The sequence below is a fragment of the Oncorhynchus keta genome, unplaced genomic scaffold (assembly GCF_023373465.1).
Source record: "Oncorhynchus keta strain PuntledgeMale-10-30-2019 unplaced genomic scaffold, Oket_V2 Un_contig_3378_pilon_pilon, whole genome shotgun sequence".
Lineage (NCBI taxonomy): Eukaryota > Metazoa > Chordata > Actinopteri > Salmoniformes > Salmonidae > Oncorhynchus > Oncorhynchus keta.
Window position 1 is genome coordinate 470,536 of NW_026287223.1, and position 17,132 is coordinate 487,667.

A 17,132-nucleotide genomic window follows, 5' to 3' on the forward strand; every position below is an offset into this window, starting at 1 on the left:
GAGGGTATATGGCAGACATACTCATACCACTCATTAAGAAGGAGAGAGAGAGGGTATATGGCAGACATACTCATACCACTCATTAAGAAGGTGAGAGAGAGGGTATATGGCAGACATACTCATACCACTCATTAAGAAGGTGAGAGAGAGGGTATATGGCAGACATACTCATACCACTCATTAAGAAGGTGAGAGAGAGAGGGTATATGGCAGACATACTCATACCACTCATTAAGAAGGTGAGAGAGAGGGTATATGGCAGACATACTCATACCACTCATTAAGAAGGAGAGAGAGAGAGGGTATATGGCAGACATACTCATACCACTCATTAAGAAGGTGAGAGAGAGTATATGGCAGACATACTCATACCACTCATTAAGAAGGTGAGAGAGAGAGGGTATATGGCAGACATACTCATACCACTCATTAAGAAGGTGAGAGAGAGGGTATATGGCAGACATACTCATACCACTCATTAAGAAGGAGAGAGAGAGGGTATATGGCAGACATACTCATACCACTCATTAAGAAGGTGAGAGAGAGGGTATATGGCAGACATACTCATACCACTCATTAAGAAGGTGAGAGAGAGGGTATATGGCAGACATACTCATACCACTCATTAAGAAGGTGAGAGAGAGGGTATATGGCAGACATACTCATACCACTCATTAAGAAGGTGAGAGAGGGTATATGGCAGACATACTCATACCACTCATTAAGAAGGTGAGAGAGGGTATATGGCAGACATACTCATACCACTCATTAAGAAGGTAAGAGAGAGTATATGGCAGACATACTCATACCACTCATTAAGAAGGTGAGAGAGAGTATATGGCAGACATCCTCATACCACTCATTAAGAAGGTGAGAGAGAGGGTATATGGCAGACATACTCATACCACTCATTAAGAAGGTAAGAGAGAGTATATGGCAGACATACTCATACCACTCATTAAGAAGGTAAGAGAGAGTATATGGCAGACATACTCATACCACTCATTAAGAAGGTGAGAGAGAGGGTATATGGCAGACATACTCATACCACTCATTAAGAAGGTGAGAGAGAGGGTATATGGCAGACATACTCATACCACTCATTAAGAAGGTGAGAGAGAGAGGGTATATGGCAGACATACTCATACCACTCATTAAGAAGGTGAGAGAGAGGGTATATGGCAGACATACTCATACCACTCATTAAGAAGGAGAGAGAGAGGGTATATGGCAGACATACTCATACCACTCATTAAGAAGGTGAGAGAGAGGGTATATGGCAGACATACTCATACCACTCATTAAGAAGGTGAGAGAGAGAGGGTATATGGCAGACATACTCATACCACTCATTAAGAAGGTGAGAGAGAGGGTATATGGCAGACATACTCATACCACTCATTAAGAAGGTGAGAGAGAGAGGGTATATGGCAGACATACTCATACCACTCATTAAGAAGGAGAGAGAGAGGGTATATGGCAGACATACTCATACCACTCATTAAGAAGGTGAGAGAGAGTATATGGCAGACATACTCATACCACTCATTAAGAAGGTGAGAGAGAGAGTATATGGCAGACATACTCATACCACTCATTAAGAAGGTGAGAGAGAGGGTATATGGCAGACATACTCATACCACTCATTAAGAAGGAGAGAGAGAGAGGGTATATGGCAGACATACTCATACCACTCATTAAGAAGGTGAGAGAGAGAGAGTATATGGCAGACATACTCATACCACTCATTAAGAAGGTGAGAGAGAGAGGGTATATGGCAGACATACTCATACCACTCATTAAGAAGGAGAGAGAGAGGGTATATGGCAGACATACTCATACCACTCATTAAGAAGGTGAGAGAGAGGGTATATGGCAGACATACTCATACCACTCATTAAGAAGGAGAGAGAGAGAGGGTATATGGCAGACATACTCATACCACTCATTAAGAAGGAGAGAGAGAGAGGGTATATGGCAGACATACTCATACCACTCATTAAGAAGGTGAGAGAGGGTATATGGCAGACATACTCATACCACTCATTAAGAAGGTGAGAGAGAGGGTATATGGCAGACATACTCATACCACTCATTAAGAAGGAGAGAGAGAGGGTATATGGCAGACATACTCATACCACTCATTAAGAAGGAGAGAGAGAGAGGGTATATGGCAGACATACTCATACCACTCATTAAGAAGGAGAGAGAGAGGGTATATGGCAGACATACTCATACCACTCATTAAGAAGGTGAGAGAGAGAGGGTATATGGCAGACATACTCATACCACTCATTAAGAAGTGAGAGAGAGAGGGTATATCTCAGACATACTCATACCACTCATTAAGAAGGTGAGAGAGAGGTATATGGCAGACATACTCATACCACTCATTAAGAAGGTGAGAGAGAGGGTATATGGCAGACATACTCATACCACTCATTAAGAAGGTGAGAGAGAGAGAGGGTATATGGCAGACATACTCATACCACTCATTAAGAAGGTGAGAGAGAGTATATGGCAGACATACTCATACCACTCATTAAGAAGGGAGAGAGAGGGTATATCTCAGACATACTCATACCACTCATTAAGAAGGAGAGAGAGAGTATATGGCAGACATACTCATACCACTCATTAAGAAGGTGAGAGAGAGGGTATATGGCAGACATACTCATACCACTCATTAAGAAGGTGAGAGAGAGGGTATATGGCAGACATACTCATACCACTCATTAAGAAGGTGAGAGAGAGTATATGGCAGACATACTCATACCACTCATTAAGAAGGTGAGAGAGAGAGAGTATATGGCAGACATACTCATACCACTCATTAAGAAGGTGAGAGAGAGGGTATATGGCAGACATACTCATACCACTCATTAAGGAGAGAGAGAGGGTATATGGCAGACATACTCATACCACTCATTAAGAAGGTGAGAGAGGGTATATGGCAGACATACTCATACCACTCATTAAGAAGGTGAGAGAGAGGGTATGTGGCAGACATACTCATACCACTCATTAAGGAGAGAGAGAGGGTATATGGCAGACATACTCATACCACTCATTAAGAAGGAGAGAGAGAGGGTATATGGCAGACATACTCATACCACTCATTAAGAAGGTGAGAGAGAGGGTATATGGCAGACATACTCATACCACTCATTAAGAAGGTGAGAGAGAGAGTATATGGCAGACATACTCATACCACTCATTAAGAAGGTGAGAGTATATGGCAGACATACTCATACCACTCATTAAGAAGGTGAGAGAGAGAGAGAGTATATGGCAGACATACTCATACCACTCATTAAGAAGGAGAGAGAGGGAGAGTATATCTCAGACATACTCATACCACTCATTAAGAAGGTGAGAGAGAGGGTATATGGCAGACATACTCATACCACTCATTAAGAAGGAGAGAGAGAGAGGGTATATGGCAGACATACTCATACCACTCATTAAGAAGGTGAGAGAGAGGGTATATGGCAGACATACTCATACCACTCATTAAGAAGGTGAGAGAGAGGTATATGGCAGACATACTCATACCACTCATTAAGAAGGTGAGAGAGAGAGGGTATATGGCAGACATACTCATACCACTCATTAAGAAGGTGAGAGAGAGAGAGAGAGAGTATATGGCAGACATACTCATACCACTCATTAAGAAGGAGAGAGAGAGAGGGTATATGGCAGACATACTCATACCACTCATTAAGAAGGTGAGAGAGAGGGTATATGGCAGACATACTCATACCACTCATTAAGAAGGAGAGAGAGAGAGGGTATATGGCAGACATACTCATACCACTCATTAAGAAGGTGAGAGAGAGAGAGAGAGAGAGTATATGGCAGACATACTCATACCACTCATTAAGAAGGAGAGAGAGAGGGTATATGGCAGACATACTCATACCACTCATTAAGAAGGAGAGAGAGAGGTATATGGCAGACATACTCATACCACTCATTAAGAAGGTGAGAGAGAGGGTATATGGCAGACATACTCATACCACTCATTAAGAAGGAGAGAGAGGGTATATGGCAGACATACTCATACCACTCATTAAGAAGGAGAGAGAGAGAGGTATATGGCAGACATACTCATACCACTCATTAAGAAGGAGAGAGAGAGAGGGTATATGGCAGACATACTCATACCACTCATTAAGAAGGAGAGAGAGAGAGAGTATATGGCAGACATACTCATACCACTCATTAAGAAGGTGAGAGAGAGTATATGGCAGACATACTCATACCACTCATTAAGAAGGTGAGAGAGAGGGTATATGGCAGACATACTCATACCACTCATTAAGAAGAGAGAGAGAGAGTATATGGCAGACATACTCATACCACTCATTAAGAAGGAGAGAGAGAGAGGGTATATGGCAGACATACTCATACCACTCATTAAGAAGGTGAGAGAGAGAGTATATGGCAGACATACTCATACCACTCATTAAGAAGGAGAGAGAGAGAGAGGGTATATGGCAGACATACTCATACCACTCATTAAGAAGGAGAGAGGGTATATGGCAGACATACTCATACCACTCATTAAGAAGGTGAGAGAGGGTATATGGCAGACATACTCATACCACTCATTAAGAAGGAGAGAGAGAGGGTATATGGCAGACATACTCATACCACTCATTAAGAAGGTGAGAGAGAGAGGTATATGGCAGACATACTCATACCACTCATTAAGAAGGAGAGAGAGAGTATATGGCAGACATACTCATACCACTCATTAAGAAGGTGAGAGAGGGTATATGGTAGACATACTCATACCACTCATTAAGAAGGTGAGAGAGAGGGTATATGGCAGACATACTCATACCACTCATTAAGAAGGTGAGAGAGAGAGGGTATATGGCAGACATACTCATACCACTCATTAAGAAGGAGAGAGAGAGAGTATATGGCAGACATACTCATACCACTCATTAAGAAGGTGAGAGAGGGTATATGGCAGACATACTCATACCACTCATTAAGAAGGTGAGAGAGGGTATATGGCAGACATACTCATACCACTCATTAAGAAGGTGAGAGAGAGAGGGTATATGGCAGACATACTCATACCACTCATTAAGAAGGTGTGAGAGAGAGAGAGAGTATATGGCAGACATACTCATACCACTCATTAAGAAGGTGAGAGAGGGTATATGGCAGACATACTCATACCACTCATTAAGAAGGTGAGAGAGAGAGAGTATATGGCAGACATACTCATACCACTCATTAAGAAGGTGAGAGAGAGGGTATATGGCAGACATACTCATACCACTCATTAAGAAGGAGAGAGAGGGTATATGGCAGACATACTCATACCACTCATTAAGAAGGAGAGAGAGGGTATATGGCAGACATACTCATACCACTCATTAAGAAGGAGAGAGAGAGGGTATATGGCAGACATACTCATACCACTCATTAAGAAGGTGAGAGAGAGAGGGTATATGGCAGACATACTCATACCACTCATTAAGAAGGTGAGAGAGAGAGAGTATATGGCAGACATACTCATACCACTCATTAAGAAGGTGAGAGAGAGAGTATATGGCAGACATACTCATACCACTCATTAAGAAGGAGAGAGAGAGAGAGTATATGGCAGACATACTCATACCACTCATTAAGAAGGTGAGAGAGAGGGTATATGGCAGACATACTCATACCACTCATTAAGGAGAGAGAGAGGGTATATGGCAGACATACTCATACCACTCATTAAGAAGGTGAGAGAGGGTATATGGCAGACATACTCATACCACTCATTAAGAAGGTGAGAGAGAGGGTATGTGGCAGACATACTCATACCACTCATTAAGGAGAGAGAGAGGGTATATGGCAGACATACTCATACCACTCATTAAGAAGGTGAGAGAGGGTATATGGCAGACATACTCATACCACTCATTAAGAAGGTGAGAGAGAGGGTATATGGCAGACATACTCATACCACTCATTAAGAAGGTGAGAGAGAGAGAGAGAGAGTATATGGCAGACATACTCATACCACTCATTAAGAAGGAGAGAGAGAGAGGGTATATGGCAGACATACTCATACCACTCATTAAGAAGGAGAGAGGGTATATGGCAGACATACTCATACCACTCATTAAGAAGGTGAGAGAGAGGGTATATGGCAGACATACTCATACCACTCATTAAGAAGGTGAGAGAGAGAGGGTATATGGCAGACATACTCATACCACTCATTAAGAAGGTGAGAGAGAGAGAGGGTATATGGCAGACATACTCATACCACTCATTAAGAAGGAGAGAGAGAGAGAGGGTATATGGCAGACATACTCATACCACTCATTAAGAAGGAGAGAGAGAGAGGGTATATGGCAGACATACTCATACCACTCATTAAGAAGGTGAGAGAGAGTATATGGCAGACATACTCATACCACTCATTAAGAAGGTGAGAGAGAGGGTATATGGCAGACATACTCATACCACTCATTAAGAAGGTGAGAGAGAGAGAGTATATGGCAGACATACTCATACCACTCATTAAGAAGGAGAGAGAGAGAGGGTATATGGCAGACATACTCATACCACTCATTAAGAAGGTGAGAGAGGGTATATGGCAGACATACTCATACCACTCATTAAGAAGGAGAGAGAGAGAGAGGGTATATGGCAGACATACTCATACCACTCATTAAGAAGGAGAGAGGGTATATGGCAGACATACTCATACCACTCATTAAGAAGGTGAGAGAGGGTATATGGCAGACATACTCATACCACTCATTAAGAAGGTGAGAGAGGGTATATGGCAGACATACTCATACCACTCATTAAGAAGGTGAGAGAGAGAGAGTATATCTCAGACATACTCATACCACTCATTAAGAAGGAGAGAGAGAGAGGGTATATGGCAGACATACTCATACCACTCATTAAGAAGGTGAGAGAGAGAGAGTATATGGCAGACATACTCATACCACTCATTAAGAAGGTGAGAGAGGGTATATGGCAGACATACTCATACCACTCATTAAGAAGGTGAGAGAGAGAGGGTATATGGCAGACATACTCATACCACTCATTAAGAAGGTGTGAGAGAGAGAGAGAGTATATGGCAGACATACTCATACCACTCATTAAGAAGGTGAGAGAGGGTATATGGCAGACATACTCATACCACTCATTAAGAAGGTGAGAGAGAGAGTATATGGCAGACATACTCATACCACTCATTAAGAAGGTGAGGAGAGAGGGTATATGGCAGACATACTCATACCACTCATTAAGAAGGTGAGAGAGGGTATATGGCAGACATACTCATACCACTCATTAAGAAGGAGAGAGAGAGGGTATATGGCAGACATACTCATACCACTCAGAGGTATTGGCAGACATACTCATCCACCTCATTAAGAGTGAGAGAGGAGTGAGGGTATATGGCAGACATACTCATACCACTCATTAAGAAGGTGAGAGAGAGGGTATATGGCAGACATACTCATACCACTCATTAAGAAGGAGAGAGAGAGGGTATATGGCAGACATACTCATACCACTCATTAAGAAAGAGAGAGTATATGGCAGACATACTCATACCACTCATTAAGAAGGTGAGAGAGAGAGTATATGGCAGACATACTCATACCACTCATTAAGAAGGTGAGAGAGAGAGTATATGGCAGACATACTCATACCACTCATTAAGAAGGAGAGAGAGGGTATATGGCAGACATACTCATACCACTCATTAAGAAGGAGAGAGAGAGAGTATATGGCAGACATACTCATACCACTCATTAAGAAGGTGAGAGAGAGTATATGGCAGACATACTCATACCACTCATTAAGAAGGTGAGAGAGAGGTATATGGCAGACATACTCATACCACTCATTAAGAAGGTGAGAGAGGGTATATGGCAGACATACTCATACCACTCATTAAGAAGGTGAGAGAGAGAGGGTATATGGCAGACATACTCATACCACTCATTAAGAAGGTGAGAGAGAGTATATGGCAGACATACTCATACCACTCATTAAGAAGGTGAGAGAGAGTATATGGCAGACATACTCATACCACTCATTAAGAAGGTGAGAGAGGGTATATGGCAGACATACTCATACCACTCATTAAGAAGGTGAGAGAGAGAGGGTATATGGCAGACATACTCATACCACTCATTAAGAAGGTGAGAGAGAGAGGGTATATGGCAGACATACTCATACCACTCATTAAGAAGGTGAGAGAGAGTATATGGCAGACATACTCATACCACTCATTAAGAAGGTGAGAGAGGGTATATGGCAGACATACTCATACCACTCATTAAGAAGGTGAGAGAGAGAGGGTATATGGCAGACATACTCATACCACTCATTAAGAAGGTGAGAGAGAGTATATGGCAGACATACTCATACCACTCATTAAGAAGGTGAGAGAGAGAGAGAGTATATGGCAGACATACTCATACCACTCATTAAGAAGGAGAGAGAGAGTATATGGCAGACATACTCATACCACTCATTAAGAAGGTGAGAGAGGGTATATGGCAGACATACTCATACCACTCATTAAGAAGGTGAGAGAGAGGGTATATGGCAGACATACTCATACCACTCATTAAGAAGGTGAGAGAGAGGGTATATGGCAGACATACTCATACCACTCATTAAGAAGGAGAGAGAGAGTATATGGCAGACATACTCATACCACTCATTAAGAAGGAGAGAGAGAGTATATGGCAGACATACTCATACCACTCATTAAGAAGGTGAGAGAGGGTATATGGCAGACATACTCATACCACTCATTAAGAAGGTGAGAGAGAGTATATGGCAGACATACTCATACCACTCATTAAGAGAGAGAGTATATGGCAGACATACTCATGATTAAGAAGGAGAGAGGAGTATATGGCAGACATACTCATACCACTCATTAAGAAGGAGAGAGAGAGTATATGGCAGACATACTCATACCACTCATTAAGAAGGTGAGAGAGAGTATATGGCAGACATACTCATACCACTCATTAAGAAGGTGAGAGAGAGTATATGGCAGACATACTCATACCACTCATTAAGAAGGTGAGAGAGAGTATATGGCAGACATACTCATACCACTCATTAAGAAGGTGAGAGAGAGTATATGGCAGACATACTCATACCACTCATTAAGAAGGTGAGAGAGAGTATATGGCAGACATACTCATACCACTCATTAAGAAGGAGAGAGAGAGTATATGGCAGACATACTCATACCACTCATTAAGAAGGTGAGAGAGGGTATATGGCAGACATACTCATACCACTCATTAAGAAGGTGAGAGAGAGAGTATATGGCAGACATACTCATACCACTCATTAAGAAGGTGAGAGGGAGTATATGGCAGACATACTCATACCACTCATTAAGAAGGTGAGAGAGAGTATATGGCAGACATACTCATACCACTCATTAAGAAGGTGAGAGAGAGAGAGTATATGGCAGACATACTCATACCACTCATTAAGAAGGTGAGAGAGAGAGAGAGTATATGGCAGACATACTCATACCACTCATTAAGAAGGAGAGAGAGAGTATATGGCAGACATACTCATACCACTCATTAAGAAGGGTGAGAGAGGGTATATGGCAGACATACTCATACCACTCATTAAGAAGGTGAGAGAGAGTATATGGCAGACATACTCATACCACTCATTAAGAAGGTGAGAGAGAGAGAGAGGGTATATGGCAGACATACTCATACCACTCATTAAGAAGGTGAGAGAGGGTATATGGCAGACATACTCATACCACTCATTAAGAAGGTGAGAGAGAGTATATGGCAGACATACTCATACCACTCATTAAGAAGGTGAGAGAGAGTATATGGCAGACATACTCATACCACTCATTAAGAAGGAGAGAGAGAGAGGGAGGGATCAGAGTTTGTGTATTTCTCCTTTATGACATCATTGTTCTATCGATTGGTCCAAAATGTGTGATGTCTGATCCTGTGTTTACAGAACTCTGCGGCAACTTCGAGGTTGAGACATGATAGTGATGACGATCGGGATGAGAAGGAGAAGGAGCTGCAGACTGAAGCTCTACTCTGTGCCTTCCAGACGCTGGGCAAGACCTGGCCCAACAACGCACAAACCCAGGGTAAGGTTCTGACGGGCCCAACGGCGGCACAAACCCAGGGTAAGGTTCTGACTGGCCCAACGCCGGCACAAACCCAGGGTAAGGTTCTGACTGGCCCAACAACACACAAACCCAGGGTAAGATTCTGACTGGCCCAACAACACACAAACCCAGGGTAAGGTTCTGACTGGCCCAACGACGGCACAAACCAGGGTAAGGTTCTGACTGGCCCAACGACGGCACAAACCCAGGGTAAGGTTATGACTGGCCCAACGACGGCACAAACCCAGGGTAATGTTCTGACTGGCCCAACAACACACAAACCCAGGGTAATGTTATGACTGGCCCAATGACGGCACAAACCCAGGGTAAGGTTCTGACTGGCCCAACGACGGCACAAACATTTACATTTAAGTCATTTAGCAGACGCTCTTATCCAGAGCGACTTACAAATTGGTGCATTCACCTTATGACATCCAGTGGAACAGTCACTTTACAATAGTGCATCTAAATCTTAAAGGGGGTGGGGGGGTGAGAAGGATTACTTATCCTATCCTAGGTAAGGTTCTGACTGGCCCAACAACACACAAACCCAGGGTAAGGTTCTGACTGGCCCAACAACACACAAACCCAGGGTAAGGTTCTGACTGGTCCAACAACACACAAACCCAGGGTGAGATTCTGACTGGCCCAACAACACACAAACCCAGGGTGAGATTCGTACATGTTTTGGTCTAATTTCAATAGAAGCCAAAACAATAAGGTGACTATCAGAAGTGATTGTAATTGTATTGTAGTACTGTGTGTTCTAATGCTGTGTCTCTTCCCAGAGCGTTTCCAGTTGGACCTGTGCTGTCTGATGTGTGAGAGGTTGAAACTCAGTACATGGAGGGTCCAGGTGGGGGTGCTACAGTCTATGAAGACATACTTCCAGAGGTAAGGACACAAACACACAGTCTGTGAAGGTTGTGGAGGGTTTCTCTCCAGGAGGGCTTCTCTCCAGGAGGGCTTCTCTCCAGGAACAGGGTTTGAGTTACAACCTACAGGAGGGTCTCTCTCCAGGAACAGGGTTTGAGTTACAACCTACAGGAGGGTTTCTCTCCAGGAACAGGGTTGGAGTTAAAACCTACAGGAGGGTCTCTCTCCAGGAACAGGGTTGGACTGTCCTAAAACCCACAGGAGGGTCTCCTCTCCAGGAACAGGGTTGGAGTTAAAACCTACAGGGAGAGGTTTCTCTCCAGGAACAGGGTTGGAGTTAAAACCTACAGGAGGGTCTCTCTCCAGGAACAGGGTTGGAGTTAAAACCTACAGGAGGGTCTCTCTCCAGGAACAGGGTTGGAGTTAAAACCTACAGGAGGGTTTCTCTCCAGGAACAGGGTTGGAGAGCCCTGTTCTATGCCTATCTAGATCTGAAAGACTTAAAACATATTTCTAGCCTATCTTGGAGGGCGAGGTGGAGCTGCTTCCTCTGGCCTATTGGAGGGCGAGGTGGAGCTGCTTCCTCTGGCCTATTGGAGGGCGAGGTGGAGCTGCTTCCTCTGGCCTATTGGAGGGCGAGGTGGAGCTGCTTCCTCTGGCCTATTGGAGGGCGAGGTGGAGCTGCTTCCTCTGGCCAACATTGGACTCCATCTGAGGTACAGCTGGTCTCCATCTGGCCTACATGTTGGTCTCCATCTGAGGTACAGCTGGCTCCATCTCTGGCTTATTGGTCTCCATCTGAGGTACATGCAGGCTCTCCTCTGGCCCATTGGAGGGCATGTTGGTCTTCCATCTGGCCTACATGTTGGATCTGACCGGTACATGTTGGTCTCCATCTGACCGGTACATGTTGGTCTCCATCTGGCCGGTACATTGGAGGGCTGAGGTGGAGCTGGCTCCATCTGACCTGAAGGGGTATTGGAGGGCTCCAGGTGGAGTTGGTCTGCTTCCTCTGGCCTGTTGGTCTCCATCTGACCGGTGGAGCTGGTCTCCATCTGGCCTACATGTTGGTCTCCATCTGGCGGTACATGTTGAGATCTGCCTGCCATCACCTGACATGTTGGTCTCCATCAGACTGGTACATGTTGGTCTCCATCTGACCGGTACATGTTGGTCTCCATCTGACCGGTACATGTTGGTCTCCATCTGACCGGTACATGTTGGTCTCCATCTGACCGGTACATGTTGGTCTCCATCTGATTTGATAAACTATTTTCTCTTGTTGTTCCTTCCTGTGTAGGTTGCTACTGTTGGAGAAAGAGAAAGACAACCAGAACTTCACAGCCTTGTCCCTTATTCTCACTGAGACATGCAGCGCTCTCACACACCCACTAGGTAAGACCTGTACACTGCTCTCACACACCCACTAGGTAAGACCTGTACACTGCTCTCACACCCACTAGGGAAGACCTGAACACTGCTCTCACACCCACTAGGGAAGACCTGAACACTGCTCTCACACCCACTAGGGAAGACCTGAACACTGCTCTCACACCCACTAGGGAAGACCTGAACACTGCTCTCACACCCACTAGGGAAGACCTGAACACTGCTCTCACACCCACTAGGGAAGACCTGAACACTGCTCTCACACCCACTAGGGAAGACCTGAACACTGCTCTCACACCCACTAGGGAAGACCTGAACACTGCTCTCACACCCACTAGGGAAGACCTGAACACTGCTCTCACACCCACTAGGAAGACCTGAACACTGCTCTCACACACCCACTAGGGAAGACCCGAACACTGCTCTCACACCCACTAGGGAAGACCTGTACACTGCTCTCTCACACCCACTAGGGAAGACCTGTACACTGCTCTCACACACCCACTAGGGAAGACCTGAACACTGCTCTCACACACCCACTAGGGAAGACATGTACACTGCTCTCACACACCCACTAGGGAAGACCCGAACACTGCTCTCACACCCACTAGGGAAGACCTGTACACTGCTCTCACACACCCACTAGGGAAGACCTGAACACTGCTCTCACACACCCACTAGGGAAGATCTGAACACTGCTCTCACACACCCACTGGGGAAGACCTGAACACTGCTCTCACACACCCACTAGGAAGATCTGAACACTGCTCTCACACCCACTAGAGAAGATCTGAACACTGCTCTCACACACCTGTACACTGCTCTCACACACCCACTAGGGAAGACTGTACACTGCTCTCACACACCTACTAGGTAACATTTAACTTTTTGAGTAAATCGTGATTTGTTTTTAATCCAGGTGTAATCAGGGTGTAGCTTTAATCCGGGTGTAGCTTTAATCCAGGTGCAGGGAAACTGATCCTAGATGTTTCTTATTAGAAAGATTCAATGTTTTTATTTAAAATGTTTCCTCCTGTAGAGAATAAGAGTTACTCCTCTGTGAGGACCGAAGCGTTGTCTGTTGTGGAACTACTGGTGAAGAGGACAGGAGGTGAGTCTTCGTTCCGTCTGTTTACGTGGCTATATGACTAGTCCCACTTCTCAACTCTTCTAAAGGGGGTCTTTAACCCAGGAAGTGAAAGCACCAGTGTGCAGGACTTGACCTTCCATGCCTAGAATATAGGACTATGTTTGAGTTGAATTTTGAAGCACACGATGTCTAGGAGGTTATTTTACTCAAACCTGAGCACAAAATATATTCATGAGCACTGTGTCATCTTCTGTTTGAAAACTATTTATCTCCTAAACTCTGAAGGGGATTAATTTTTTCCCCTCCTAGACCCCGAGGGGGACAGATTGTGTCTCCCCTCCTAGACCCTGAAGGGGACAGATTGTGTCTCCCCTCCTAGACCCCGAGGGGGACAGATTGTGTCCCCTCCTAGACCCCGAGGGGGACAGATTGTGTCTCCCCTCCTAGACCCCGAAGGGGACAGATTGTGTCTCCCCTCCTAGACCCCGAGGGGGACAGATTGTGTCTCCCCTCCTAGACCCCGAAGGGGACAGATTGTGTCTCCCCTCCTAGACCCCGAGGGGGACAGATTGTGTCTCCCCTCCTAGACCCCGAAGGGGACAGATTGTGTCTCCCCTCCTAGACCCCGAGGGGGACAGATTGTGTCTCCCCTCCTAGACCCCGAGGGGGACAGATTGTGTCTCCCCTCCTAGACCCCGAAGGGGACAGATTGTGTCTCCCCTCCTAGACCCCGAAGGGGACAGATTGTGTCTCCCCTCCTAGACCCCGAGGGGGACAGATTGTGTCTCCCCTCCTAGACCCCGAGGGGGACAGATTGTGTCTCCCCTCCTAGACCCCGAGGGGGACAGATTGTGTCTCCCTCCTAGACCCCGAGGGGACAGATTGTGTCTCCCCCTAGAGGGGGACAGATTGTGTCTCCCCTCCTAGACCCCGAGGGGGACAGAGTGTGTCCCCTCCTAGACCCTGAAGGGGACAGATTGTGTCTCCCCTCCTAGACCCCGAAGGGGACAGATTGTGTCTCTCCTCCTAGACCCTGAAGGGGACAGATTGTGTCTCCTCCTAGACCCTGAAGGGGACAGATTGTGTCTCCTCCTAGACCCTGAAGGGGACAGATTGTGTCTCCCCTCCTAGACCCTGAAGGGGACATTGTGTGTGTCGTTCCAGAGAGCGGTCAGTGGGAGTGTGTCTCGGGAAAGAGTCGCGAACAGCTGCAACGTTCACTGTCCACCCTGCAGACAGACAGCAGACCTGACCTCCGAGACAAGGCCCAGGAACTACGGAGGAACATCCAGAGTCAACTCTGAACACACACACACACACACACACACACACACCTACCAAGTCAACCCTGAATACACACACACACCTACCAAGTCAACCCTGAAACACACACACACACACACACCTACCAAGTCAACCCTGAACACACACCTACCAAGGCAACCCTGAATACACCCCCCAGATCTCTGTGTGGACAGGCGTGATTATAATGTGTATTGTGTCAATGGGAGGACGGCTGGCTGGGTCATTTCTAATAGTAAACGCCATATCAACTCACTATGTAAACAAACGGCACCCTAATTCCCTATATAGTGCACTACTGTTGACCAGGTCCCATAGGATTCTCTGCTCTGAAGCAGTGCACTTTTTGTCGACCAGGGATCATCAACTAGATTCAGCTGTGGGACAATTTATATATATTTTTTTCTGGATCAGGTGGCTAATAAGATCACAATGATTATAATTTGACTGAAAACTTCCATTTTAAAATCTTGTTTGGATTTGTAAAGGATCACATGCATCTCTTGGAGACTTTGGAATAAACCAAACTAGAGATGGGTTTTTTTTTTTTTACAGTCTTAACATACTTTCTTTTTTTTTAACAAGTCCTGGGCAGTTTGGGAACCTGGATAAAGGGATTTTTTTAGGGATTTGTCCTGTGTAACAGCTTCTAAACGGCTGCCTACTTCTTTCTCTCCTACAGCAGCCAGTACAGTCCACCCCTACTGATGAAATACAATGGTACGTCCCACATGGTGCCCTGATTCTCTAAACACTACTAGTGGGAATAAGGGGTTGCCATTTGGGACGTAACCCAGGACGATACTGCAACTTTATTTAACACATTGGTTGTCCACTCCTTGGTCCTGGAGAGCTACTGGGTGGTTGGAGGCTGTTGTTACAGCCAATCAGCTCATTCCACAGAGGGCTGAGTGTGTGTGGGTTGTGCCTTCTCCCTCGATGAATTTAAGGTCACTAATTAGTAAGGAACTCTCCTCACCTGGTTGTCTAGGTCTTTAGTAAGGAACTCCCCTCACCTGGTTGTCTAGGTCTTTAGTAAGGAACTCCCCTCACCTGGTTGTCCAGGTCTTTAGTAAGGAACTCCCCTCACCTGGTTGTCTAGGTCTTTAGTAAGGAACTCCCCTCACCTGGTTGTCTAGGTCTTTAGTAAGGAACTCCCCTCACCTGGTTGTCTAGGTCTTTAGTAAGGAACTCCCCTCACCTGGTTGTCCAGGTCTTTAGTAAGGAACTCTCCTCACCTGGTTGTCCAGGTCTTTAGTAAGGAACTCCCCTCACCTGGTTGTCCAGGTCTTTAGTAAGGAACTCCCCTCACCTGGTTGTCCAGGTCTTTAGTAAGGAACTCTCCTCACCTGGTTGTCCAGGTCTTTAGTAAGGAACTCCCCTCACCTGGTTGTCCAGGTCTTTAGTAAGGAACTCCCCTCACCTGGTTGTCCAGGTCTTTAGTAAGGAACTCCCCTCACCTGGTTGTCCAGGTCTTTAGTAAGGAACTCCTCACCTGGTTGTCCAGGTCTTTAGTAAGGAACTCCCCTCACCTGGTTGTCCAGGTCTTTGGTAAGGAACTCCCCTCACCTGGTTGTCTAGGTCTTTAGTAAGGAACTCCCCTCACCTGGTTGTCCAGGTCTTTAGTAAGGAACTCCCCTCACCTGGTTGTCCAGGTCTTTAGTAAGGAACTCTCCTCACCTGGTTGTCCAGGTCTTTGGTAAGGAACTCCCCTCACCTGGTTGTCCAGGTCTTTAGTAAGGAACTCCCCTCACCTGGTTGTCTAGGTCTTTGGTAAGGAACTCCCCTCACCTGGTTGTCCAGGTCTTTAATTGAAAGGGGAACAACCTGTGGACAGTCGTCCATGGAATGAGATGAACACCCCTGATCTACAGGGTGAGCAGGCTTTTGTTCCAGCCCAACACTTGTTATCACGGTTTGGACTGAAATGGGTGCCGGAGCTCCACAATACTGTTGATATTCTGTCAGAGAAACCAGTGCTCAGTTCTGGTGAACTCCAGCACTGGTCTTGATGATAGGTAATGTTAACTAGTGCTGGGTTGGACCCAAAGCCTGCACCTACCTCTGGAGCTCTTCAGAACTAGAGTTGGTGACCAGTGATGTTTCTCTGTCTGAACTTGGTAATTACTTCTTTCTCTCCCCCAGTTTGCATGTTCAAAAAATATATTTTCAGCCACGTTGATTAAAAACTGAACAGTGGGGGTCGGTTGGTGTGAGACGGAGGCATGTAATTCTTGTGAATTTGTCTCCAAAAATAAATAAGTAAACTACCTTGAGCTTTGAAGACGTCATTATTTGGGTTTTAAA

General features: G+C 45.5%; 1 protein-coding gene and 2 long non-coding RNA genes across 54 annotated transcripts in view; 2 read left to right on the forward strand and 1 right to left on the reverse strand.

The window, feature by feature from the left end:
* Nucleotides 1-17,096, forward strand: part of ecpas (Ecm29 proteasome adaptor and scaffold) — a 90,894-nt gene extending 73,798 nt beyond the window's left edge. Inside the window, exons 42-52 of one of the 50 annotated variants that reach the window (XM_052508204.1) lie at nucleotides 10,009-10,230; nucleotides 10,345-10,378; nucleotides 10,957-11,062; nucleotides 12,345-12,439; nucleotides 13,473-13,544; nucleotides 14,688-14,826; nucleotides 14,908-15,853; nucleotides 15,891-16,001; nucleotides 16,039-16,297; nucleotides 16,407-16,517; nucleotides 16,592-17,096. In XM_052508204.1, the coding sequence (XP_052364164.1) occupies nucleotides 10,009-10,230; nucleotides 10,345-10,378; nucleotides 10,957-11,062; nucleotides 12,345-12,439; nucleotides 13,473-13,544; nucleotides 14,688-14,826; nucleotide 14,908 (669 nt within the window). In that variant the 3' untranslated portion in view covers nucleotides 14,909-15,853; nucleotides 15,891-16,001; nucleotides 16,039-16,297; nucleotides 16,407-16,517; nucleotides 16,592-17,096. Of the gene's footprint in view, nucleotides 1-10,008; nucleotides 10,302-10,344; nucleotides 10,384-10,499; nucleotides 10,644-10,685; nucleotides 10,725-10,956; nucleotides 11,063-12,344; nucleotides 12,440-13,472; nucleotides 13,545-14,687; nucleotides 14,827-14,907; nucleotides 16,298-16,406; nucleotides 16,518-16,591 lie in introns of those variants that run through there. The other 49 variants (XM_052508212.1, XM_052508224.1, XM_052508211.1 and 46 more) reach the window with 49 other exon arrangements.
* On the forward strand, nucleotides 3,056-9,582 carry LOC127923946 (uncharacterized). Of its 2 annotated transcripts, none has more exons than XR_008116286.1 (3): nucleotides 3,056-3,225; nucleotides 3,778-3,828; nucleotides 9,514-9,582. It is a non-coding gene; the product is annotated as an uncharacterized LOC127923946 (long non-coding RNA). The 2 variants fall into 2 exon arrangements; XR_008116285.1 differs by lacking the exon at nucleotides 9,514-9,582 and adding an exon at nucleotides 8,430-8,524.
* Nucleotides 12,473-13,464, reverse strand: LOC127923939 (uncharacterized). 2 transcript variants are annotated; one of them, XR_008116272.1, is made up of 3 exons: nucleotides 13,245-13,464; nucleotides 12,811-13,121; nucleotides 12,473-12,778 (listed from the first exon to the last, which is right to left on the reverse strand). It is a non-coding gene; the product is annotated as an uncharacterized LOC127923939 (long non-coding RNA). The 2 variants fall into 2 exon arrangements; XR_008116271.1 differs by having other exon boundaries at nucleotides 12,811-12,948; nucleotides 13,052-13,464.
* Nucleotides 17,097-17,132: the final 36 nt, after the last annotated feature.